Source organism: Leptonotus elevatus, chromosome 10 (genome assembly GCF_054856555.1).
Source record: "Leptonotus elevatus isolate MCC_2025b chromosome 10, RoL_Lele_1.0, whole genome shotgun sequence".
Lineage (NCBI taxonomy): Eukaryota > Metazoa > Chordata > Actinopteri > Syngnathiformes > Syngnathidae > Leptonotus > Leptonotus elevatus.
The window spans coordinates 19,178,026-19,205,963 of NC_141248.1; the positions used below are offsets into that span (position 1 = coordinate 19,178,026).

At 40.2% G+C, this 27,938-nt stretch overlaps 1 protein-coding gene across 1 annotated transcript; it reads left to right on the plus strand.

Moving 5' to 3' along the window:
- Positions 1-25,164, plus strand: snta1 (syntrophin, alpha 1). Its single transcript, XM_086088042.1, has 8 exons — positions 1-425; positions 4,549-4,734; positions 18,883-19,078; positions 19,141-19,330; positions 20,235-20,365; positions 20,621-20,817; positions 22,620-22,807; positions 23,789-25,164. The coding sequence occupies exons 1-8, from the start codon at positions 137-139 to the stop codon at positions 23,879-23,881; spliced, it is 1,470 nt and encodes a 489-aa protein (XP_085944168.1). The 5' UTR covers positions 1-136; the 3' UTR covers positions 23,882-25,164.
- The last annotated feature ends 2,774 nt before the right edge of the window (positions 25,165-27,938 follow it).

Below are 27,938 nucleotides of genomic sequence, written 5' to 3' on the forward strand. Positions count from 1 at the left end.
GAGTTGAGTGAGCATGCATGCGTTTGTGTGTGCGTGTGTGTGTGTGTGTGTGTGTGCGTGTGCGCGCCCCCTACCCCAGCCCTCCATATCTCTACACAGGACCGCCAGCCCCGTCTAGAGTTATTCCAGGAATGCGATGAACATGGCGGCGGCGATGAAGGCGCAGAAAACGGGACTGCTGGAGCTCCGAGTGGCCGTGGACCGCTGGACCCGGGTGCTGGCCACGCTCACCGAGGACACGCTGACGGTCAACCCTGGCGAGAGCGCCGAGGAGACGGCCAAGCCCAATACGAATCCCTCGGGGGCGATCAACGGAGATCCCCCCAACCTCAGCTCGTGTCCCGTCCCGGAGACCATCACCAACGTGAAGCGCACGGTGCGAGTCACCAAGCAAGATGTCGGAGGACTCGGGATTAGTATCAAAGGTGAGATCAACTTATTTTTTTTAATTTTTTTATAATGGACTCAAATGTGGAGCGGCGGCGCCATTTATAAACGCCCCGAGTGGAGTTCGAGTTCAACTTTTTTGTCGCCGAGCGTAGAAAACTTGGCTGTTAACTTTATGTTAATGCGTCAGTCGCTGGTATTTCGAAAGAAAGTAGCAATTGGTTTTGGCACGAATGTAGAGGCAATGTGTACTTGTTGCGTGGTCCAAAAGTTGACAGCCGCCATGCGTTATTTACCTCAGCAGGGAGCCTGATTAGTGTCATTAAGCTAGCTGGAACTCGGAAAAGATTATTATTATTATTATTATTTTTATGTCACGTAACTTCTTTAGTGTTAAAAAACAACAACTCTTCTTTCAAATTGTGTTATAATTTCGAAATATGTTCACTGAGTCATGCTAAAAATAAATCAAAGGAAGAGGGCGTTTAGCTAATGAGATCATCTACTTAAATGCCAGGATAAGTGGTTAACTGAGATGGATGTTGTCATGACTCTTGTAGTCATGCCTGTTCTTTTGCACATCAAGCCGTTCATTTGTTTTGAGTTTTTAATGTAAACTACATTATTTTTTGCTAAAATTGGACACAACTAACCCCTTTAAATGTTTTGGCTAGCATGTTAGCATTAGTTGGCTAACACAAATGCATTGCATTGCGGAAATATCAGAATCAGAAATGCTGTTGAAAGATGTTAAACAACACTTTTTTTCAAAACCTTTTATACATTAACCTCTGCCCTTTTGCTTAATCTGTATAGACAGATCCAGCCGTCCATCTAGAAGATCTATTATACTAAATGATGATTACTTTATTACTATTACTTGAAAAATGGGCACAGTGCTTAATACATTTATGTGACTGGTTCCTCCCAATGGGACAACAACCTCCCCATATCTAACGTCAGACTTGCATAACTGTGATGTGTACTCACAACAGCGTGGTGGCTGTTTGAAAGCCTTTTGCAACCCTGTTTACATGACCTCTGTGAGATCTTGGTAGGAAGGACAGTTTGCTGGCCAGTTAAAGTTTTGTAAATAAAATGGATAGAGATCATGCTGTATTTGGATTTTTCTAAATGCAAACAGAGTTTGAAAGGAGTCAGGATAGGACACTACTGGGGCTTTTAGGATGCCGGAGCTGTCACTGTGCATTCCATCCACGCAAACATGGTTTATCTTAAACAGGGAGGGGTAAAGCCTCTTTTACACAGAGATCCTGCAAAGGCACATTTGTGACACATTACAGAACTTTTTGTTAATCACTGCATATCGCATTGACATGGATAGAACGTGGGTCCGTTAGCATTAGCATCTAGCTTCATTGTGTGGCGATCACTGCAAGTGGAAGCTTTTGATCGCCGCAAAGAGTTTCACAACTGGTGGGAATCGCGGTCTTGAATGGTTAAATGGTAGATATTCTTCAATGTTAGATAATTGAATAATTACAAGCAAGATGTCACAACTGGTGTCACAGGGCCCACACCCATCCCGACGGGTGAGCCAAATGGCTGCTTGCCCACCAAGTATCTGGGGACAGGTCTGACAGGGTCTTAGACCTAAGACATGGTTGTCTTGTTTCAGGTGCCTTTGTCGCAGCCAATGTACTACCTCAGAAGGCACAACAAAAATGACAACTTTTCCAGACAGTGCAAAAGGTTCTTGTGTCTTTTTTTTTTTTTTTTAATTCTGCAGTATGCACATGGGGACAAGTCGTTGGACGCCGTTGCTCCTCATTACAGCCGATGGTAACATGTTCTTTTTAGCTCCGGAGACTTCCATCACTCTGACAACATTGGAGCCTCTAATCTAATGGCAAAACTCTATTGTCCATCTCTGTGAACCTGGGTGGCTTGTAGAGCCACACAGCTTGTTATAAAAAACAAAATGATTGCTGGCACCATGCTGGCTTGATGTTGTTGTTCTTCCAATGCCTCTTGCTTGGAAGGCAAAGATGAAGAAGTGTGGGGAGAAAAGACAACAGAAAGCAAAAGCGAAAAAGATAAGAGGCGAGATGTTGGTCTCCTGGCACCACAGCGAGTGAACAGCTGAGAGAAGCAGCCGGCAGTTGTCATTGGTTCAAAGATGAAAGCTATGTATCAGGGAGTGGACCGCCGGTGTTAATTTTAGGGAGCCCACCCCGGCTTTTAGAACGCGTGGATGCAGTCAACCTTCACTCTGTCTGCCGTCTAATTTAAGCAGAGAGCAAATTTCCAGGTCTCCAGACAGTGTCTGGTCAGAGTGAAGTCTTGTCATCGTATGTCTGGTTTAAGCTTTTTTTTTTTTTTTTTACATCTATTTATTTGACCCTAAATAAGGTTTAATGATGGAAGCAGTTGTTTCTTTGAGAGAAACCAAGAAACAGTCTTTTCATCAGTATGGAAATCAACATCATTTTAGAAGTGGGGCATGAACGAAACCACAGGCACATTCATGTGACTGTATTTATTATATAAGTAACAAAACAGTAAATATATTATAAATAAAATTATATTGTTATGAATAAATGACTTTATAGTATATACATTTGTTTACAATAACAATTTGCAAAAAAATAATCTGTCGGTCAGAAATAAATACGAATTGAATCATAACTGTGATGTACTGTTACTGTTAGTCTAGCTTCATGTACAGTATTTTTTCTTCTCGGTTTAATGTTTAATGTTAAAAATAGTTCATAGTCACGGCCTGTGACTGAAAGTTAAAGCTAAACCTGCACAGAGTGATCTGGTAGGTGACGGTAATGTACGTTTTAGAGCTGTTGTTGACAATAACAACAACAACAAACTCCTCAAGAAGTAATTTTGGCTGGCTGTCTGTAGATGCTAATGCTAAAAACAAAGCTAACACTGAAGCAACATGCTTACTTTATTAATTGTGCCTTGATATGTGCTGAAAAAAATCATTGAAATACACAAATACCTGTAACATAATTGGGAATTATGTCCATCCACTTAAAATGATGACGCCAAAAAGTTGACAGATTTTTGTACGACGAGTTAAGTCTCCTTTGAATGCCTTGCTCAAATTTGGGCCTCTGAAATTGGAACTGGAATGGTTTGGCAGTTGGACAGCTGAGCAAATTATCCTTTCACAGTAGTTGAATATTGTGGTCGTCGATGACTATGCACTTCTAGTTTTGTTTTCATTCTTCAACATCTGATTCTGAAGGAATTGAAGATCAAATAAGTGGCCGAGAACCAATTATGTTCGACATGCCACGTTCCACTGTTTAGTGCAAATCCTGCCAAATATTGCAACTTGTCAATGTCGTTTGAACCGCTCACACCAATTTACCTGTGTCACCATTTGCGTCACTACACCCCCGCTAGACCACATGTCGTCCGAACGACACTTTGTCAGCTTTGGAGGTGCGGATTTGTGCGTGACATAAGAAGACAAGGTGGGATGATGAAGGAATATGTGAGGATGAAGTGTTAGACGGATGCTTATGAGAATAAATAATAATTGTGCACTCACTGACTGTAGCATGCCTTCAATGTATAAGACAAGGCCAACCGCAGTAAGATGGCTTTTCAGAACTCTATGAATTACTCGTAAAGCAGTCCACGTTTTAATTGTAACCACAATTCTATTAGTATCGTATTTTCTTGTAGAAATTGCCCTTACGTCCCGCCTAAAAGCACCAAGTATTGACTGACTCTGCTCCTCTGGGCATTGCCTCATTTCTAATACTTAGTCATGCAGCAAACGACTTGTCTGATGCCACCGAGGTCAAGAGATGGGGAAGCCGATTGGGAATGTGCTCGACATGGATAGGAGGAGCGAGGCCATTGACTCATAAATCCTGCATGGAGCAAACTTGCGCGAGACGTCTTTAAAATTAATTGAATGTCCTTTTGTCTTTTTACAATAGATATTGACTGCCTGAGTCCAAGAGCAGAGTTCAACTGCCAGCTGACTTTAGTGACCATATTTCCTCACTTGATAACCTGCTAACCTTTTTTTTTTAACTCGAGTGGAAGGAAGACACACATGAAATAATACGAAACTACCTCTTTTGCTAATTTAATGTGATAGCCTGGTTCTACTTTTAACATTAAAACTCCAACAAACCAAGTCATGATTGGCATCATGTCGTGCAGGTGGGAAGGAGAACAAGATGCCCATTCTCATCTCCAAGATTTTTAAGGGCTTGGCCGCCGACCAAACGGAGGCTCTTTATGTGGGCGACGCCATATTGTCTGTCAACGGCTGCGACTTACGGGAGGCCACGCACGACGAGGCCGTGCAGGCCCTGAAGAAGACTGGCAAGGAAGTCATCCTTGAAGGTAAGACGTTTACACAAGATTTACACAAACACTTAAGATGGACTACAACAGTGCTAAAGTTCTCGTGCTGACCTTGCCCATACTCTTTCATGGAATTTAATACATATTCCATAATGCCAGTTAGGGTCACATGATAATTTCTCTTAAACCATACTTTGATCGCACTTATCCTGATACATTCAAATAATGAGCTTCCGCGAAACCAGACCAAAGAACTAAACAGAATACCAATGAAGAGATGTATTGCGGATATAAAGTATTGTGTGATAGTACTGTGCTGCAACGAAACACCCGCTATGCCGTGGAATGTTTAAAGTGAATACCAGCAGGGTTTTTTTTTCATTATTTGTGCCACCAGAGCTCATGTAGTGAGGTTTGAAATGGAATGGGAAAGTGACACACATTGTAGAATTTTAAGTGTGAGATCAAACAAAAAAAGGGACTCAAATATTCATGAATTTCCAAACTTAGTCATTTGCTTGAACTTCTAACTTTTATGTCCAATTGGAGAAGATTTTCCTTTTTTTTTTTAACTCGGCATATCTTGTAGCATCACTACTGCTAGCTCATTCCAACTACACTGAGGTTGCAAACTCTTCTCCTTGCCATTCTTACTGTGGCGAATGACTTGAGAGACACAAACTCAACACAAGCTGTTGCTTCTCTGTCTTGACCAACATTTGATTTGCCATCATATAAATTGAACAGGTTTAACATGTGGGACTTTCAGGTCCAACCATTTACGGAGTAGATTGGTGAGGACAAGTCTAACCATGCCATAAACCCATAACTGGAATAACTTGATCGTGACTTTTTCCTTCTACTCTCTAAAGAGACTACAACTTAACAATGTATTAGACCGCGTGGAACCACACTGCCCCTTAAGGCCAAATTGGGTACAACATGAACAGCGCTCCAAATAAAGGCACACACAGACAAAGGCAAGACATTATAAAATAATTTAAATAAAATCGATTTTGGGACATTTAAAATCGATTCCGAATCGTACTCAATGAGAATCGCGATTCTTACAAGAATCGATTTTTTTGGGGCACAACCCCTACTGTTTAGCACCGATGTAACCCACAATCGTGTTTCTTGCGTCTCATCTAGCCTCAAGATGCACATTTGAGAACCCCTGATCTAAGCTACTGTATTTTAACGATAGCTAGATGGTGCAAATTCACCCATGTGTGTGTGCTCATTAGCAACTCTGCTGGCGAGTTGTATTGACTTCAGCCAGTGGAGCAGGGCTGCCGACAGGGGAGCTCAGCGCTTCTGCCTTACTTGTCCACAGTCAAGCAGAAAAGTGTTGATAGCGGCCAGCTCAAGCGGTGCCGCTCTGTGATCCATCAAGTCGGGGAATCTTGTCGGGGAGGTTCTCCCTTCAGTAGAGCAGCAAAGAGACCAGGGTGCTAACAGTAAAAAGTTTGCAGTGCACAAGTTTTTTTTTTTTTTTAACAGCCAACACTTATTTTCGCTTGCGTTACATGATTGTATCTGCAAAGAGAAGATTTATTCATGTGCGGGACAGGAGTTGGAATTATTATTATTATTATTATATATATTTGATGCGCGACCTCAACATGCTTGAAAACTCACATAATTTTTTCTTAAGCACATGTACTCCGTTGAAAATGTTTCATGGCGTTCCCAATTGGATCAAAACTCCGTTCTCCCCATGAATAAAAATGTGTGTGTGTGTGTGTGTGTGTTGTCAATCGGACTCCTTGAAAGAAAATCAAACTCGCGGCTATTGCACGCTGTTCTCATTCCCATGCGGGTGCCCTCTTCACCTCTGTGCTGCCCTCTCTTCCTGTCTGACTTTGCATCAAGATGTGATGGAATAATCAATGTGTGTGTGTGTGTGCATGTATGTGAGAGGAACAGTAAACACCTGAGAGGGTCAGATAAATATAAAACACCAGATTAAACCATAAATCCCCAGCTGTCTTTATTTCCTCTTAGTTATATTTACAACCGTGTGTGTGTGTGTGTGTGTGTGTTTGTGTGTAAAACATTTTATAGTTTTTTGCAATCATTTCTCTTGCTTGATATTTAGTTGTTTGAGTGTTATTTTAAAACCCGAACCCTGATTTAAAAGGATACTTGACTGTTGACTCATTGAGCCATTTTCAGCAGATAATTTGATAATTTCATTATTTTTCACGTACAATTAATACCTTTTAAAAACAAATTTTTCCACTTGCTGTCGACTGAAGTTGACATCACCTGTGCTGAGGAAGTAGGTAACGACCAATCATGGTTCACTTGTTTTCTGGGTTTGGTCAGCAAACTGAGCCATGATTGGTTGTTACCTACTTCCTCAGTAACAGGTAATGTCATCTTCAGTCGACAGCAAGTGAATTTTTTTTAATTTTAAGTTATTAATTGTATATGAAAAATAATGAATTTACCAAATTCATTCTGGACGAAATAATAACTTTTTGCTGCTGAAAATGGCTCAATGAGTCAAGTTAAGACCTCAGCCCGGTCTTGAAACCCTAATCCTGGATGAAATCCTACTTCAAACCAGTTACACTGGCTTTGACGACCTTACTTTGAGGTTTGAAACATAACTTTAAAAATGTACTGCCAGTTTGAAACCCTAACGCCAACTTGGAACCTTACTTTGAAACTCCAATCCTGATTTAAAACCTTAGTTTGAAACCCCAACCCTAACTTGAAACTCTACCTTAATTTTTTTTATCCTACTTTGAAACGTTACTTTGTCCTGGCTTAAAACCATACCATGAAACCCCAACCGTAGTTTGAAACCCTTCTTGTAACCCCGACCCTGACTTGAAACCCTACTTTAATGCCATACGTTAAAACATCGACCCTTCTTGCAACTCCAAACCTTGGCTTTGAAACCCCAACCCTGATTCAAATCGCACACACAATAGGTTGAAAAACGACATCACTTTAAAACCAAACGTTGAAACCTCAGCCCTGGGTTGAGACATTTCTCTACTCGAACACTATTAGCAGCATTTTCAATAGAAAACTAAAATCTTTTCTTTTTCTTTTTAATCATCACTTCTCAAGATCGAAACGGTCTTTTGAACATTTCATTCCACAGTCCAAACTGTGAAAAGGAACCTCTGTGCATGAACATTACCAGACTTGGTTTCACTTTCCCCCACCACGTGTTTTGCCTTCCTGCCAAATTGGTTTCTGTTGTCTCGCGGTTTGTATTTTCAAACGCAGCTGCACCAGCATGCATTCGTTGAGGTGCCATAATAGTCATATAAAACATGATTGTTACACAGTGTACACAACTCCGGCGTGGACTTAAGCTCAGCCCCCGAGTTCCTTGTGCAGTTTGCAGTGCTGCTTCCCTCTGCCAGGACATTTCTGGACACAGCTGGTTCTCTCTCCCATGTCCTTTTCATCACTGCTCCGTGACGCACTGCACACACACTAACACACACATGGATTAAGCAGACTTAGTTATGGAAGCGCCGCAGCGGCAGTCTTTCCATTGTTGTAGTAACTTTTACTGGCTGGCAGGGATCGCGTTTGAGATGTTATGTCGGCTGCGTCGGGCCGTCCAGTCTGTGCAATAGCAATTAGGCTGCTGGTCACTGTGCAATCTTGAACTGTTGCCCGAATGACATCATCTATTGCCGCATGCATTTGGGAAAACTTGTTTTAAAGCCAAGGGGAGGGAAAGAAATGTTCAGTGGAACCTAAAAGTCATACAGTTTGGAGTTCAACCATAATGTTCCGGAAAAATATGTCTCAAATGCACAGTGGAATTAGTGGTTGGAATTTGCTGCCTGTAAGGAGCTTTGCTTTTTTTTTTTTTAAGTGGAAGTCAACCATGAACATTTAATGACAATAATATGTTATATGTGACCTAAATCGTCTAAACATGACATTCTGATTAATATTATAATTTGTGGAATATGAGTTATGAAGCAAAAGAAACATTGATGTCATCTTCAGTGGACAGCAAGTGGCAAAATGGCCGCCCTCTGAGATGGATAAAAACGGATGGATTTTGGTGCTTAACTCATTCCACTAACACAATATCAACCAGAATACCATATTTAGACTAGTGGGGCTGCATAGAACATATTATTGTCCCCAATAATTTTTTGGGGTTGACTTCCTCTTTAACTCCTTCACTCCTAGCTATTTTCACTGAAGCAACTCTCTTCGCTCCCGGCTGTTTTACTTGATTTTGACAGATTTTGCGAGGTCCACAGAATATTCTGTTCTATTGCTATAAAAACATGGAACTAGCAAAATAAAGATTAGAGTCTCATCTTTCATCAGGAAAAAATATATATTTGTATCTGTTTCCATTTTGCAGCAATTTGCATCATCATTTCATCATTATTCACAAACCTGTTGAAAACACTGGGAAAAAGAGCTTGTTGCAACATGACCCTGGGTGATCTCTGGTACTCTGCTGCCATCTGGAGGTCGTTTTTTGTAATAACTACCGTTGCTTTAAGCGACCTCTTCATGTCAGAAGCTGTATCAAAGTCTTCTTCAAAAAAACAACAACAACAAAAACGTATAAATACATTTCTGGGTGTGCAGGACAAATTATTAAAAATGTATTTATACGTTTTGGGGTTTGACTGAGTTAAATATCTGCACATGTGAACTCCATTTTACTCGTGTGGATATTCAGGCAGTCCTGTAATTACTGGAACATGTTTTCGTGTTTTTGTGCACATTGGCACTTGTTTGTCCTTTTTTTGCCTATTATCAGTGGCTAATTGATTCAATCAGTGGCAGAGGCCTCCTGTGTGAGACAAAGCAACCCAGTTGGTTGGTCAGTCTCGGGTGACTGCTGCATGCGAACACAAATGGCGGCTTTGTTACATCCTAAGTCGTTGGCCTCGCGCCACATTCTGCTTGATTTTACCATGCTGACAGTGTCATATGGAGCAGATGGATCCAAACAAAATCGCACCAACTGTGATCATTAAGCACATAAATACCGCTTTGCAAGAGTGTGAAAATTCCATGTGCGCAAGCAGTGATGTGTTTGGCCAACGCCTGGGGTGCGATTAGATTTTGAGGACGTTCATCTGTGCCTGTGACGCTTTGTCAGCACTCTCAACAGGCACTAACCCCAAATCTAATCTCTCGCTGTCTGTTTCTCTGCCACATATACACTTGCACACCTGCAACCGATCTTTCGACTGCCTCCAATAAAGCCATGCTTCCACTACTGGAAATACAGTATTTAAGACAAACGTTCATTAAAATAAGGCACAGTTTCAGTTCTTTCTTCTTTGTGTTTTTCACTTATCAGAAACTACTCCGTTCACCACTGCTGTTGCTATTGACACTTTTCCAGGTACTGGGGGTTTAGGTTTTAACGGTCCTGATATATGATATACGAGGTTACCAACAGGGCACAATGAATTATTTTTTCTCTGTTAGTAACCTCATAAGTATATAGCTGGTTGAGGAGCTATATGTGTTACAAGTTTATTCGAGCATTTGTTTTTCAAGTTTCAGCTGAATTATATAATCACTCGGGGTGTTAGAAAAAATCGATTCGGCAATATATCGCCATATTACAGCACGCAATTCTCGAATCGATTCAATATGCGGCCGAATCTAATTTTAAGCATCATTTTTTTATGGAAATATTCAACAAACGACTTGTAGTTGGGATTCACACATTAAGCATGGAAGAATGTTATATTAATGGAACATTAAGCCTTAATGTTTCAGTGCTGTTCAAACATGAAACAGGCTGCAACCAGTGGCTCAGTTATAAGCCATGAATCTTAAGATAAATAAAACATTTTCATACAAATCTTACAGTGTACATGTACAAGTTTACTGATTTGTATTTTCTAAATTTGAATAATAATAAAAATCGCAAAAATCAGTTTATAGATTCGTATCGGGATTAATCGAATCGAATCGTGACCTATGAATCATGATACGAATCGAATCGCCAGGTACTAGGCAATTCACACCCCTAATAATCACAAATAGAATCTATTCAAAGGAGCTACTTGCAATTAAGTCCGAACATGACGTGCTGCACGCTGATGTCCCGCACATCCACAATTGTCATTGTGTCTCTCGGGCCGGGCTGACATTTAGCTAGACGGCAAGTGAGATTTTCTTTCATTTACAGCTTCTACACGTATGCAGAGAACTGCAGACACGCTATGGACACGCACTGTCCTCACGTCTATCAATTTTGACTTTGTGACATCATTACTGTGCCTATAGATGGTTTGTGTAGCTGATCCAGTGATGTGACGCACACCTTTTCTTTAGTAGCCAGATTGAATCCCTCAGGATGCCTCTCTTCATTCCTTCTATCGCTCAGATAATCGTTCTTGCCTCTCACTTTACTCTCATCCCTCCCACCTAGAATTTCTTTAATTGAAAAGGTCAGCAGTAGGCTGTTTAAAATTGATATGTTTTACAGTTCATGGGGTAAGATTTTTATGTTCGATTGGGGGGGGGGTGAGTGGCTAATTAGTGTTAGCAATGTGAAGTGAAAGTCACAATCAAACCACTATAGCAGGTTTGCGAGGGTGCACCACCCACGGTCACACGGGTAACAAAAACTGTACTTACTATTCGCCTAGCAGCAGAGGTGGCAAATCCAGGTCCAGAAAGTCAAAACCCTGCCACAGTTAGCCCCTGATGCCAGCTGCCTAGCAGGTAAACGAGCACTATGGGAGCTAGTTAGGAAGCTAGCTAGTTAGCACCTGGGGCTAAAGCCAAACTGTGGCAGGATTTTTACTTTCTGCACCTGGATTTGCCACCTCTGCCCAGCAGGGTGTCCAGTCGCTCATTTGCATGAGACCGACCTCTATAATTCTTGATGCTTGTAGTATTTTGATTAAAGGGAATCTCGGACATGTTATTTCTGAGATTCATCCTTTTTATACTTGACAATTAAGAATGTTTTTTTTATGGCAAAAGTTTGACGGATTAACACATTATTTGTGTGGAAAAAAATACTTCAGAAACTGAACAAATTGTCGGTCAAATGTCATCCCAGTGGAGACCAGAGAAGAGGTTCCACTGTTTGTTTCTTGCTGTCATCTCATTAAAAACTTGCCAGTTTTCACAATCGCACAGTGGTTATCCTCATGCCGCAGTCCAACTCTGGTCCTTTCCCAAGTTTACGTGCGGTATTATCCCCGCTGCGAAAGCTTTGACCCTCTGGACACAAAGCTCGGTTATTTTTCCTTTGGATCTGCTGGCCCGTGAGCAAATTGCGCTTACGCACAGCAAGGGGATGGATTATCTCACAAAATAACAAAGCTTGATCAAATCGCAACTCTTGCCCGGAGGGCCGTCTTCCTCTGTAGCGTGACGTTTGCTTAGCGGGACCCTTTCTGCACCCCGCTGGCTGTTCCAGGGCCCCCGATAAATTAGCGGCCAGGCCTTTGTCACTGTGGACTCGGCTGAACCATCTCGCTGCATGATGAATGAGTACATACTGTGTTTGTGTGCGTGCGTGGATTCGGCTTGACTCTCCCAGACAGAATGTTGGAGAAGCCTGCTGCACGATCTCCTTTCCACTCGCCTCTTGTCCTCAGGCCAGGTCCTGTTCAAGTTTGCTTCACTTTCACTTTGCGGAATTAGTATAATGAACTCTCCTGACACTCTATGCAAAGTAATCACATCGGTGCTTTTGACAGAATGTGAATGAGTTTACTTGTCTGATTCAGTGTTCTCGTCTTCGCTGCCGTACTTTGGCGAGGCTGGCAGTTAGCCATGATCTTAATGAGATGGGCTGCGGGAATAACAAACTTATCTAAATCATTCAGGAAAGGAGAAGCCCTCGACAGATGACTGACAATGCCTGAATGAAGCACACCTTTAAGCGGTGAAACGCACGGGCAGCACGTTATTTATTAACTGCATGTCCGCTCACACTGTGCCGAGGCATCGCTGGGCTTGCATGTTGCACAAACGTTGCTTGTGGGGTCAGTTGAGCAAGTATGTCTTGCTGCACCGTTTGAGTTTGAATATCTATTGCTTTAACGATTATAACACAGCAACAGAGATGCCATTCCTTAGCCCATCTGTATTGTTTCTTGTTATATGATAGCATTAAGCGAGCTGACTTCAAGACAAAAAGCCATGCGGTTTAAATACTCGACGTGTAATTCTCTTTGTTTAAACTACATCTGAGAGTGGCAACCAGCTCGAGCCTCTTTTTTGAAGAGTTGTTTACAACTGCCAAACTGCTGCTCGCTGTGAAGTGAGTTGAGTTCACTGGCACCACACAGCGCTCATATCTCAGATTTTTGTTGCAAGCCAAAGCAGAACAGAGATGGCTAAACTTGGCATCGCTTTACAAAGAACTTTCTACAGTGGTACTAGTACGGTATCACTTTAACAATACTTCCGTTAGGAGTTTACAACATCGATGTGGTTACCAAAAAAGCTAACAGTAACAATTAGCAATTAGCATGGCTTCCCTTCACCGTCTTTTTGACCGTCTCCCCTTCGTCTTCATCGTAAATACTTACAGAAGTGCTGTGGAGGTGACGGTGAGTGCCTTATGCTATGTAGACACCAGATACAAAGCCTTTTTTTTTTACCACGTTTAGCCACGTTTGCGATCCAGCCACAAGGTGATGTGGGTGTACAAGAAAAGCCTGTAGGCTCGCCAGGCCTGTAAAGCACTGGCTGGAACTCTTGTATAGCCAATCTGTCACTGGCGCTAGTAACGTGAGACAACAGGAATTCCCAGCTGATAAAATGCCCCAAATTGCTGCTTATAAATATAAACAAATTAGATCTGTACAAACGAGTTCCATAGATGGACTTACATCACTCAATAAAAGCTCAAATTTTCAACTATTGTAATATAAGATAAGCTAACTGTGCAGAAAGCACGTTTTGGGAAGTAGTGCAGGAGTCTGCACGCAAGCCTCGCAGTGCGATCATGATGTGCAGGTTGTGTGCACGTGCTGCATCCTTGAAATATTTGCACTTTGTTGTAAAATCTCCACTTTGTCATAACTTATTGCGGCCAGTAGTAGCTTGTTTTACCTTGACTGATCCAAGTACACTGAATGGGCAATGGCAAATGATTGTAATTTACTATGTTGCTTTGGCCTGAGATATAGTTATTTTTTTGTCTTGTTGGTGCTATAACATTGGGACATTGTTTGCCTGGCATGCTTTACAGAGCCAACCGCATGCTTCTGAGGTCACTGGCTGACCAATGACATTCCAGCCGTTCCCACGGTTACCAGCGCAGGGGGCGGAATGGCTGCTCTTTTAGCAAATTTTCGTACAATACCGATGACAAAAGCCACCTCCAACCTCTAATGGTAAAAGCTTGTGGCAGCTTGTCAACCATTTTGTTTGGATTTCAAAACAAGATTTTCCACAGGAACTAATGGGACATTGAAAAAACCTATGTCTGACTTCCATGGTTTGGGTCAGAGGGCGTAGTTGTTTCTGTTTGATTTAGTCAGGATGACTAAGTCAGACAACAACATATGCCCGGGATAAGAGAAAACGATGCTGCTCAGGTACAGCACAGTCCTTGTTGAGTGAAGATAAAAGAGAAAATCTGAGAAGTGTTCTTTTTAAATAACCAATGGGTGCTTGTTGTTCTTTCAAGAAAATGAAATCATCTTCTAGCTTAGCCAAGGTCTCGTAGATATTATTCCAATGAATTAAGTGTTTAGCTGATCATGATACTCAGTATTGATGGCTGAAAAAAAATCACTTCTCAGCATTCCCTTAAAATTTTGAAGACAAATTCCAAATTGTGTGACCTGTACACCTGTATAATCTTATCAGTAGTAGACATGGGTTATTTCTTCCGTTTTTTTTTTTTTGCCACTTGTAAAGTACAAGCCTGCCTCCAACATGAATTTTGGAGGGTGATTGATCTAACTTTTATTACTAACAGAAACACAACTCAGCTGTAGACATATGTGCTCAACTACAAGTTGGTAATCAGAAAAAAAAAATAATAATTTGGGGGGCAGATATATGTGCCCCTTGCGCGCTGTTGTTTTTATTTCATTTTGCTGCCTTGACACAAAGGCGGAACCAGACAGTGTGAGCACACATTCTTTCATGCACTGATGACATTTATCAAGTCAAAGTAGCAGGCAGTATTTATTCTGTCATGTTGTCATCTGTGACTGACAGCTTGGTGGGGGGATTGATTGATTGATTGGATGTGTTTATAATTATAATTCAAAAGCAAATCATCTGGCAGTGCTTTTGCATTGCAACTAGCGTTTTGGACATGGTGCTTTGGCTATTTGGAAACTGTCCTGGCAGAAGAGACATAAAAGCCCGCCCCCCCCAAATTTTTTTAAATGAGTGCTGTCTAAACTGAATTGGCTGAAAATGTCTGGTCAGGATTTGTCAAGGAAAGCTTTGAGGGGGATTCTGTGGAAGAAGCAATTCATATACACACACACATGCCCGCAAATGCTGTACAAAAGTGGTCTCACTGGCTGCCAGATAAGCTGAAGTAATAACAGTGCCATCTCAGCTAATTTTAGCCTCTGTATTGAATGTGCCGCCCCTGGAATTTGTGGCAACATTTCTGGCTGGGCTTTGCTGGCTGTACCAGGTCTCGTTTTCTAATTCTCTTACTTTCAATTTCCCCTCCTTTCTCGCTCTCTCTTCATTCCTTTACTCCTTCTTAATCCTCCGTCCGCAACCTCTCGTCATTTCATCCACAACGAACGCAATTCCTACAGCTATTCGTGAGTCCAAAACTGCCATGAACATTTTTGGGGTTCATGGCTATTTGAGAATATACACTAGTATCTCTATACGTATGTCACCAAATCAATGGTCCTCCCTCCTTGTAGATCTCGCTTCTACTAGTTTCCAATTGAATCAACCCATTTTACTGTAGTTGATTAACTGCAACAACCTTTAACAACGATCACCAACCAGAGTCCAAGCCTTGATGTCTGGCTATATGGCGCCATCTCCTACTAGAGGAATGTAATGGAATAACAAATAACCCATAATTGCCACTTTGCAAAGTAACTTAAATCCACTCTTGCCATGTTTAACCTCATACATTAAATCTGAGTGCTCTTTGTCCTGCAACGTGGAAGATGTTTGCAGCAAACATCCATCGTTTGTCACCAGAGCAAATAGACAGACGGTCATTTCTGAGACATTAAGTACACCAATTGATAGCTAGTTGAGAAATGTAGCAGGTACCTGTTAGTCATTTGCCACTTACCAGTAACTCCGGGCCTCTAGGCCAGAGTACTTTTTTCAAAAATATGAGGGTCATTCAATAAATAGGGCACATTTTTCAGTATAAGAACTTCTAATACAGATAGAAGCTTACTTTTTTCTTCTTCTTCTCAACCTAGCCTCCTAGCACTGTCACACACTTGATAACTGACCTCTGTTCAATCCCGGAGCATGCTTCTTGGTCGGCCATCTTTGTTAATCGCCAAAACTCTCAAAGTTTTTCTTTAATCTGCTAAAGAAATTAAATCCATGTGAAAAAGAAGTAAAACAAATATATATATATTTTTAAAAGTAAGCTTCTATCTGTATTAGAAATCCTTATACTGAAAAATTCACCTTATTTATTGAATAACCCTCGTAACTAATTTTTTTTATATTTTTTATATTTAGAAAACCTTATTCAAAGGTATAGGGAGGGGAAAAAAAGAATGTTTTAAACCTGTATTTAAAAGCGTTTACACAGGGTTGACTTGACTTCTGTTGGAAGCTTATTGCATTCATGTGCAGCATAACGGCTAAAAACGGCTTCGCCATGTTTACTTTGAACTCTGACTGGCCTCCATTAGTTGACCCATGTCTGCAGATCTCAGAGCCCTAATGTTTATATTCAGTCAGCATTTCTTGAATGGATTCACAACCCAAACTATTCAGTGATGTATAGACCATTTGCAGAATTTTGAAATCTATTCCACAGCTGATTGGGAGCCAGTGTAAAACCTTTAGGAAGATCCATATAATAATCGAGTCTGCTAGAGATAAAAGCATGAAGAAATGTACTTTTTTAGAACATTTTGGTAGAATTCCAAATTGTACGACCTCGTGGGCCCTACGGCTTCAAAAATATGCATCTAATATTCAGCCCACGTCTTTTCAATTTGTTTTTGGGACCTCATCGGGGTCCAGGTGTCCACATGTCCACTCCCGACGGTTGGGTGCAGGGATGTAACTGGAACTGCTGCTTTTCCATGCCAAAGACAACACATAAAGTTGGACCTTGCACATGATAGTACTTGCCTACCTTATATGTCTGTCGTATGAAGGCATCTCTGTGAATGAATTGCGTTTCGGACCGTCTTCTATACCTGCGATCAGCCAAGCCGATCGAGCTGCTCTTTCATTTTATAGCCAACTGAATCTGTTGTCGACATTTGCCCTACAGCTGAATGTTGTTTTAAACAAAATAGCTGCATGAGAGGCTGCTTGACTGCTTGACTGAGCGGCAGGAATGCAATCTATTTTGGGAACGGTGCAAGCCCCCCTCGCTCGCTCCCGTTGTCCCATCCTGGGGTTCTTTTGCTCCGAGCTACATGACTCTTTATCCTCAGCAAGACGAGAGCACTTCACACTTCTTCAGTGAAACAAGATCTCTACCTTCAGCTTTCTGATTTAGTCCGCGGGCTATTTTTACTTCCTGCCAAACTCGTACCCCCAGACCTTGGCCTGCTGCACCAGAGCTTACTCTGTGTGTGTGTGCTGTTCTTGTGTAGAAACGAGTTAGTGTCATGGATACAAAGTAAAAGTTGCCTCAGGTTCAGAAAAACTCCAAAGAACTCTTATGAAGAATCTCATGTAGCTGTATCAAAAATGTTGCCTTTTCATAGATGTTCAGCTTTGATGATAATCGCACGTTAAAAAGAAGGCCATTTTGGTGTAACGTTTTATTTTTTTATTTTATTTTATTTTACTTATTCTAGAATCATTGTCCAAATGGCACCAAGTATCTGAGACCTGGAACAAACGGAAAATAAGAGAGAAGCTCAAATATTTAGAATATGCTACATATTTTCAATTGAGGTCTATAAGTACAAGGTTCAAGAATAAGTCCTCATGGGAAAATGTGAGCAAGTAACCCATTCAATTTATAGATATATGGCCAATAGTGTAGATATGGCCACTCTGGCCTCCATTTCCCCTGTAATTATGGATACACAGAAGCAATTTGTCTGTCAGTAATGCAGTGGAGCTCACAGGTTGTGAATTTCACTTTTGAACAATCCCACTGGTGACAGCTGGAAATGAAGGGTGGGAATCGAAAAAATAGCTCATGATCGGATGCAATTTAGATATGTTTTGCATGCCATTGCACTGTAAGGCGACAGCAATTTTACGCTAATCGATATATGGGATAAAATGAAATATGGATGTAACTGAAGAAGGGACAGCTTTGTATTTAAGAAAAATCTTTTTGCACATGAGGCATTAAAAAAAAACACAACACAAGCAACAACAATTAGATATACACTTGCAAAATTTAGGGATACAGTATTGACTTTTGCATGCACCTGACTGACTGTTCAATTTTTCATTTCTTTTGCCCAACTTGCTGTTCTCAAGGTGCCCAATGCAAACTTCACAACAGGTGTTTGATCCACAAAGAATTCCAAGGATTTCTGCTTCTATACCTTTAGTGACTCTTCCAGTCTCTCTGTATTCGCTCTTCTTATTCTTTAGGCTGATATTTGGCAGAATAAAATAATACGAACCGATTAGTTGACCGACTTTGTTTTTAAAAGAATGAATAACGCTTACAACAATAAAGATATGGATTACAGGAAGAACAGTTGACTGTTTTGCATTACTTTGTCCTTTAGTATTTGTTTAACTATATAGTAGAGAGAGAGAAAGGACAAAATCAGCCTATTTTATTTTATTTTATTATTTTTATTTTTTGGAGGGTGGGCATAGGAATGACTTGTCTTTTCTTATGTTGTAATGTGTAGTGTGCCGATTTTTAAAAGCGCTAATATCAGTCGATTAAATTGGCCGACTGATTGATCGGTTGGACCCTATTTTTAGTGCAATTTAGACGCATCCGTAAATCTCAGCAAAAAGCCCAATATGTATCTCATACCTAGTGCATAATCGCTCTTCATAGTAACTAGATATCGCAGCTTTTGAAGGAATCACTACACTATAAAACCCTCATTGTGTTTTCAGTCAAGTACATCAAGGAAATGTCGGCCTTCTTCAAGAGCTCGGGGTCCCCAGGCGGAGCGCTCCCGTGGGACTCGCCTCCCCCAACGCCTCAGAAAGGCGCGGACCTCTTATCCGCCGAGGCAAAGGAACCCCGCAGCATCCCGCTAAAAATGTGCCAGGTGTACCGCAAGCAATGCCCCCCTGACACAGAAAACAGGTACATCCTCTATTTGGTCAGTTTTGATTGGCGAAAAGAGATCGCTTATCTCCTTTTGCCAGGTACTTCGAGGTGGTTTCGCCTAACAGGAAGAACTCTGTGTTCTTGCGGGCCAAAGACCCGGCCATGGCCCAGTCCTGGTACAACGCCATCCAGGCCGGTGCTGCCAACCTTTTACCACAAGTCAAGGAGGAGATGAAGAGAATGCAGCCTGGTATGGAAGTCAAACACTTGGGCTGGATTGTCGAGCAGGTAAGGACAGGATCAAATGTTAGAAAGAAGAAAGGGAAATACATTTCAGGATAAGCTCAATTCAATTCAAACATTGTATTTCATTCTTTAAAAAAGAAAGGGGAAAGAAAGAAGTGAAACTTGTTGTATCCGCCCCTGATAAAAAAAAAAAACCTGATAGTAATAATAGTCAATTCAAAATAAATAACATTAAGCCGTCAAAAGCTCTATTATCCTTTCTGTCATTTTTGCGTCGTGCTGATTCCTTAACTCATTTGCTCCCAAGTACGTATAAATATGTTCTATTTTAAATATTACCGTAAACGTATTTATACATTTTTAATGTTATTTTGAAGGCTTTGATGCAGCCTCTGAACCGAAGAGAACATTTGAAGTAATGGTAGTTATTACAAAACGGCCAGCAGACGGCAACAGAGTATAAGAAATCAACCAGAGCTATATTGCAAAAAAAAAAAAAAGAAGATTTTCCCACTGTTTTCAACAGATTTGTGAAAATTGATGAAACTTAACTATATTCTAATGCTAATTGCAACAAAAAGGAAACCTGATGAAAGAAGAGACTCTAATCTTTCTTTTAGTAGGTTCCATGTTTTTATAGCAATAGAACAGAATATTTTGTGGGCCTTGCAAAATCAGCAAAGGGGGTTGCTTCAGTGAAAATGGCTGGGAGTGAATGAGTTAAGAAGCCGTCAACAAATGTTTGATGTGTGCGGTAGTGATGAACAAATGAAGCTTTATGAAGCACTTGTGATATTTTTTTACTCCTCTAGATGGCACTCTTGGTTTAGAGATGGAGTGGAAATTTGCGCTAGCCTTTACATTTAAACCAAGAGCACCATCTACAGTAGTAAAATATTATCTCAAATGCTTCATGAAGCTTCGTTTTCCCATCACTGGTGTGCAGGCGGTGCAGGGACCGGAGAGGCCGTTCCTCGCTGTGCTGACCGAGCGGGAGCTGCTTCTCTACCCCGCCTTGCCCGAAAGCAAAGACGCCATCAGCAGCCCCGCTAAGAGTCATCTTCTCATCACCACCAGGTAGGACTATACATACGTTAATTCTTTCACCCTAACCCTGACAGTTTTCGGCGTATCATATAAAAAAAAATTGCCACACATAATCCAGTTGAGTGATGATGGAGTCACATTGTAACACTTTCCATGTCTTCCTCAGCAGATTTTCAATTCGGAAAACACGAGTGAGATCAGAACTTATGAGTCATACTGCATATGGTTCCGCCCTTTTTATACTTTTAACCCTGTATGTCCTCCTCTTCTCTACGTCCGCCAAAGGCTGGTCCACTCCGGGCCGGGGAAAACCTCCCCGCTCCTGGAATCGGAGCTTTCCTTTGGCCTGCGTTCAGGCACCAAGCAAGGTGTGGAGACGCACGTGTTCCGGGTGGATTCCCCCAAGGAGCTGTCGGCGTGGACTCACCTGCTGGTCGACGGCTGCCACAATGCCGCCGAGCTCATCAAGGAGGTCACGACAGGTAGAAACAACATAGTCAAAGGCGCTTACAAAATGAAATCTTTTATGATCTTCTACTTACTGACTGAAGGGAAGATGGCTTTTCAGGATCGAGCACCTACAGATTGGAATTATTTGCAAAAGACAATTCAACTTCCAGATCTCAGTGTGATGCCTTTTGCTGTTTTTAATTGGCTGTTTTAACTGTATGTAATGTTGAGTTGGGTTGTAGTGCGCCTCTTGGCCAGGACTCCCTTGAAAAAGAGATCTGTGGATCTCAATGGGATTTTCCTAGTTAAATAATGGTTAAATAAAAATAAAAATGATTGATACTAGCACAGCCAGTCATGAAGCAACCGAGTTAGGGAGGGGTTGAGCACTCATAAAGTCAATAAAAGCATTTTAGCACACGTACGTAGCAGTTCACACACAACAGTGAACCCTTGCGGCGAAAGGGGCAAAAATGGGCAAATAATTGACACCCTCCTTAAAAGGGGTTTGTCATTTTTTAGATGCCACAAAATGGCAGCAAGGAACTTAAAGCAAAGAGGATCAGAAAGCACCAACGTCAATCAACTTTTATGTACACAATCGTGTACCAATGTTACATATTCCGTAGTAAAATCATTTAACACAAACCACCTTCACATGAGGCTCATTGGTAGTGTTAGCTAGCATACTAGCTAAAATATCAACAAACGTGTACAGTCATTTAACTTAGGTTTTGGCACTTTCACATGGAATACAAATAAATTATAATAGCAAGGTAGACTTTACATGCTATTATTAGTAGAAACATACTTTCACTTTGAGCTTTATGCTACCACTGCAGAAGGGTTTAAAAGTGGTGGTAAGAACTGTCTCCAAGGCAGTCAAGCCACGTTCAAATGATTTTCCCACATTTGATTCTCATGATAATCACTTTTAGTCCTTACATCAAAGGTTCAAAATGATCCGTATCGTGTTTGCCTTTGACACAGCCCACATGCCCACTCGAGAGACATAAACAACCATCCGGAGTTAGGAATTGGTCAAAAATATAATGACGTCAAGAGTTGTTTACATTTTATTGGGGCAACATTTTGAGCAAAAAATAACATAGTAGTTTACTTGGGTTTAAGTGAATACAAGAAGAAAGTCTAGATAAAGCTTCTTTTTTATTATTTTTTATTTTTTTACTGCGTACTCATGGAAACTTATTTGTATTGCCTTACGGTGACCTCTAGTGGTCATATGAGGGACTGCAACACAGTAACCTAGTGGTTAACTAGCCAATTAGCACATCTGATTTCTCCATTTACTCCGGGTTCCTTCCACATCCTAAACACATACATGTTAAGGTTCACTGAAAATTCTACACTGTCTGTAGAAAATGGTTGAATGAATCTTGTATTGCATCTCATTACATGAACAACACTAGTGTCGTGTACAATGCTGGCAAGTTTACACAACCCTGTTCTAATGCTAGGTTTTTGTTGCATAAAAAATTTGACCAATAATGTCATTTCAGAAATACTTTCACCAATAATGTTACCTATAACTTGTAGAACTCTATCTTTTTTAGATAATGTGATTGCACAAGTGTGCAGACCCTCTTGTAACCAGAATTGCGGCTGTGTTCAAAATTAAATAATCGCATTCAAAGAGTCCTGTTAGCCGGCAGCCATCACACAACTTTCACCATTTAAAGTGTCTTTAATTATCCCCAAATAAAGTCCAGCTGTTCTAGTGGGCCTTCCTAGATTCAACCATGTTTTTTATTTCTGTTTACAATCTGCTGTAAAGCATAGAATGTGTGTAAACACTATGTACCCCCTACGTTAGCTTGCAGCTGGAACGGGAAGGAGTGCACCCTGGGTGTGCACATCGACGAGGGCTTCACGCTATTCACCGAAGAGATGGGCGTCCGCAAGAGCGTCCTGCTGCAGCATCCCTTCGAGCGACTGAGGATGTCGTCGGACGACGGCGTCCGTATGATGTTCCTTGATTTTGGAGGGCCCGAGGCGGAAATCGTGAGTCAAGCACACATATTGCTACTACTGTATTTCCTCATAATGGCCAGGTGGGTGTGAAGTTACTCAAATGAAGACTATTAATGTCTCTGTTATGTCAGTGGCTGCTCCTTTGCCAAGTCGTCATTTTAAAAGGGGAATGGTTCTCAATTGACTTACTTGATTAAATAAAACGTGGGCACAATAATCAACTAATCTATGAATATTATTTTCTTTTCTTATTATATTATACATTCTATTATTTGATTATTGCTTTTATTTTATTAATCTGACATGCTATTAGTAAGGAGGCATTATTAAGTAGAACGGCTTTTTTTCAAATGCATTTTTATTCATCGTAAATATCGTCAATATTAATATTATTGAAATATATATTATAAATAACAAAAAATAATTGCAAATATTATCAATAAAATATAGTATCAATGTATTAGAATGACTAGCTAACATACAATAAAAGCAATATATTTAAAATGATCATTCAGTCAAATTAAAATGCGGATCAAATAGTTGAAATTTATGATAACATCATTTAACTGTGATTAATAGCAGTAAGATATATATTAGGGAGCAGGGCTTTATTTGTACAAATGTGTTTTCTTTTTCAATTATTAAATGATACTGTAATTATGCAGCATTCTGTTGAATTTTAAGATAAAAAATATTTACGCTAATTATGAATACTCTGAATATATGATTAACATTAATATAGTATATAGCAATATTGCTTTAAAAAGTAAATCATGCTAATTTATATCACAATTTAGTGTTATGTTCTATAGTTTGACACATGATCATGTGACTCGTGATGATTAGGTCATATTTTTGGTTGGAGTAAGTGGGTGTAAATTGGGGGTGTGACATTTTTTACCCCTAATTCACCGGGGTATTGATTGATGGATCATAAATGAGAATAAACAGTACACAATAGAAAATGAAATTGATGGAAACTAATGGATCCTTTTTTTTTTTTATCCCCAGCAACTGGACCTCCATTCTTGCCCCAAAACGATCGTGTTCATCATCCACTCGTTTCTCTCCGCTAAGGTCAAGCGACTCGGCCTCCTGGCGTGATGACATCCGCAACGTTCGCATTAGGAATATTTGAGGAATTGACAAAAACAACAACCCAGACTGACTTGAGAGCAAGTGATGACTAAACCTCTTCTCTTCTCTTCCGGCTCGTCCTGGTCTCCGGTGGGAGACCGGCGGACATTTGGGCGTTGAGGACAGCTCATGATTCACGCGTTGATTATACAGCAGCCATTTGCATTTTTTGTTCCCTCGCAATTTTGGTAAGCATCCCCCTTTACCTTTTATTGATGTGTGTGTCATGAACGTCTTGATGGTTGATGTTGGACAAACATCTATTTAATTCAAAGAAGACAGCTTTAGCGGAATGACGGGAGTCTGATCACTGCGTGATCGAAAATGGATATAAGAATTCATTAAGTGATGAACTTATGAATGTTTAAGTTGCCTTCTCACAAAACAACATCTTTTGATGACTTCCTACCGCCCCCCCCCCCTCTGTTTTTATGATAATACTAAATAAGGACTTAGTATGACTGAAAAATGGAAGTTATTTTTATGTGACTTATTTTAGCTTAGCTGCAGATTTGAATTAAAACCATTAAGGCTACTAACAAAGTGGGCCTCGTAAGTAGACGGATTTCAACTAAAGCAGGGTACGCACATACCGAGAATCGGATTGTCAAAAGCCCGATTGTCCGATATTGCCAAAAGCTTGCCCTGTGGCGCAGAGTTTGCGAGTTTTTTTTTTTTCCTCTCACGGTACAAACAAGGATGACAGTTGTGAGTGTTAAACAGGAACAACAAAACTGGTCAATATTTGTAATAGCACATCGTCAACTCATTTGTGTGTTCAACACAAAGTTGGGACTACAACTTTAGTTTTTCTTCTGTGTGTATTTTTGTCAGTCTTGTTCCACATTTCCCCTCACGGGTTATTCACAATTGCAGGATTTTTCCTCCCCTTGTTAAAAAAGTGGTATAGAAAACGGATGAAAAATCTGTTAAAAATTAGTATGTGTGAAACCTGCTTAAGGTATGTCTCTTATCTGCATTCATGAACTTTTTTTTAATAAACATACACGTTTTCATTTATAATCACTGGAGCACATGAATGGCCTTCATCACAAAGTACTCGTTTTCGCACAAAAACATGAGACGTCACATTAAAAGTCTTTTTGCAACTAAAAACCAACTTGTACTCATAATATATGCCACAACGCTCTTTAAAATAAAATATGTATTCTATTTAAACAAGCAAATGTGTGCCTTTTAAGGGTTGTTTGTACATAAACATGTAATAAACTTTGGTAACTTTTAACATACGTTACTGTTTTCTTTATTGGATTCGCACCAATCACAGTTCTGCAATTTTTCCTTAAAATGTTTGTTTTACGGATGAAGGCTGGAACGGATTAGGGGTCTTCCCATTCATTTCAATGGGGAAAAATGATTTGAGATATTTTCCAACCGCATGATGGAACGTCTCCCACGTTTTTCACCATTGACATTTTGCCACCCTGGGTCTAACTAACACTGCAACCTGTGACTATCGGAACACGTTTGGGCTTGAGGGTCAGTCGAGCAACTCCAAGTGTTCCTGCTGTCTCACATTAACAAATGTTCCTCTCATGCATCAGTGGTAAGCTTTAATGCTCCATCTCATCGTAAACAAGCACAAACAAAAGCGCCTGTCGTGCGGTCTCTATTCAACAGGGGGGCGTTTATGACATGCACACAGATGTGTACCATGATGATGATGATGATGATGATGATGATGCTGGCTGCTTAAGTCAGCGGGATGTGTGATGGAGTCAATTAGGCCTGCTGCTCACCAACTGTTTTCCCTCTTACATGCTTTTACTGCAACAAGGACGCGTTATCAGCATGTAGCAGATGTTGTGTGTGAGCACAATGCGAGCTGGGCGTATATCAAAACCATCACATTTGATCACATCTAAACCCCCCTCCCCCCTCCCCTCCCCTCCATCCTCCTCCCTTTCTGCTCTCCTCATCTTGTTGCGGTGTTACCGTGGCAACGGTAGGGGTGCTCTCACATTGGCTTCGGCTGAACTCTGGTGAAATTGGCAATCAGCCTGTCAGATCTGCTAAGGGGGGAGTGGGATTGGGGTAGCGGGGGGATATATTTTGATGAACAAGGAGCAGTGGAGACGATGGTGGGATGGAGAGGAATGTGGAACAAGGTGCAGGGATTTTTTTTATTTTATCCCCCCCCCCCACACACACACTTTTGAAGAAGGCAACAAAGAAAACATGACATCTATTAGCAGCGTGGGAATTTCAGGATTTTATGTTTGTAAATAAACAAAAGAACAGAAGATAAAGAAGAAAAACTAATTTCGGCACACAAAAAGGAGGTTGAAGTACAAGGCATAGTTTTAATTGGATGCTTACATTATTTTTGTTTGTATTTGAATTAATTTTGGGGCAATTATGACATAAAATCATATATTTATATATTCTTTCTTCTTATTCTTTGGTTTTATTAATTTAATTTATTTATTTTTTATCGATATATTTTAGCTTAGTTTGACACAGGGATAAATGTCACCACTGATATATTTATACCTCACCTCAACAAATAACATTTTTAGATTTGACATACATTTAAAGTTCATATTAACATTTCATTGTATATTTTAATTTTTTTTTTTTAAATGAGTAATTTCTTAATATTTTTAGAAAGAAAGATTTTTAAAAATATTTTTAAGAGATTAAAAAAAATAGTCAGACTTTTGTAATATTGTATAATATTTTTATTTTATGTATTGACATTCTTTCACTGCCTTAAAGTGAGCTATAGTGTCATCTATTTTGGTTTACTTATCAAGTATGCTTCCAAATATGATAAATATTTTTTTTTAAAACAGCCAGTTATTCTATTCTATAGTGCATTGAACTTTTTAATACAAACAAGCTACATTGTCATAATTAAGTGAAATTTCTCCTTAATTGTGAATCAGCCAAAAACCGTCAATGAATGAATAAATAAAGACAAGCCTGCGATCTATAACAATACATGAAATGATACATAAAAGAAGCAATCCTACGGGAGCAGGCCTACATTTGTGTGGTACATGTCATTCGTCTCGATTACTGCCAAATGCATGCGGGCTATGTACAAAAGTTTTGGGACACCTAGAAGGAAAGAAGAAACCTAATGTGGCTCAATCCCCTCACGGGCAGACTTTCTCAAAGATGTTAAAGTTTGTCTATAAAGAAGTGGTATGGAAAGAAAGTATACTTACCATAGAGGCTAATTAGAGGATTTGTATGTAATTAATTTTATTTGAATAGATAATGGGGGATAGGTGGAAATGTATACATTTCAGGACTTTTCTTTGTAGTGCAAACTCCGAAATCGTTCACATACACACACATACAGTGCAGTTGCTCTTCAATCCCAAAGTTTGGACACGGGCCCCCTCTAGTGGTGCATGAAAGAGTTACTAAGTACATTTCTGTTGTGTTTAACAAAAGTTCAGCACAATCTGCATTTACACTTAAGAAAAAGTGCAATTAAATGTTTTGATATACTTTAAAGCTTTATTTAAAAAATCTCATGGAGTTGTCACGTTCTCCCCGCACTTTTTTGTTGTTGTTGTGCTGTTTTCTTTTTTGTACTCCAGCTCTCCCCACATTACAAAACAAACACGTTAGGTTCATTGAATTGTCATTAGATGCGAATCTGAATGGTCTGTTTTCCTTTATATGCCCTGTGAATCGCTGGCGACCAGTCCAGGGTGTACTCAACCTCTTTAAAATGGGTGGATGAAATTTTTTTAAATGTTCTATTTAATTTGATTTATCAATAATTGTGTCATCTTATTTTGTCATTACTTTATTTTTACATTTCATCTAGCTTCTCTCTTTTCATTTATAAATAAAGTAGAACATTTTATTGATATGGCCGACAGGTGGCAGTAGTGTGCCGCGTGAGAGGCACGTCAGTGAGTGGTGGGAGTCAGTAGGGGTCCCTGTGTCTCCATTGAGAGAAAACACAAAGAAAGACATGAATATTCCTTCAAGTGGAAGTGCAGTGGAGGTGGTGGAGGGGGATAACATTTAAGATTTGATT

What these genes read in the sequence shown, in the direction of transcription:
- snta1 (XM_086088042.1), top strand. Translation starts at nt 137, where the DNA reads ATGAACATGGCGGCGGCGATGAAGGCGCAGAAAACGGGACTGCTGGAG. An exon ending in CAAGGAAGTCATCCTTGAAG is followed by an intron (nt 4,735 to 18,882) that starts GTAAGACGTTTA and finishes TTGTGTTTTCAG; the next exon opens with TCAAGTACATCAAGGAAATG. An exon ending in CATCTTCTCATCACCACCAG is followed by an intron (nt 20,366 to 20,620) that starts GTAGGACTATAC and finishes CGTCCGCCAAAG; the next exon opens with GCTGGTCCACTCCGGGCCGG.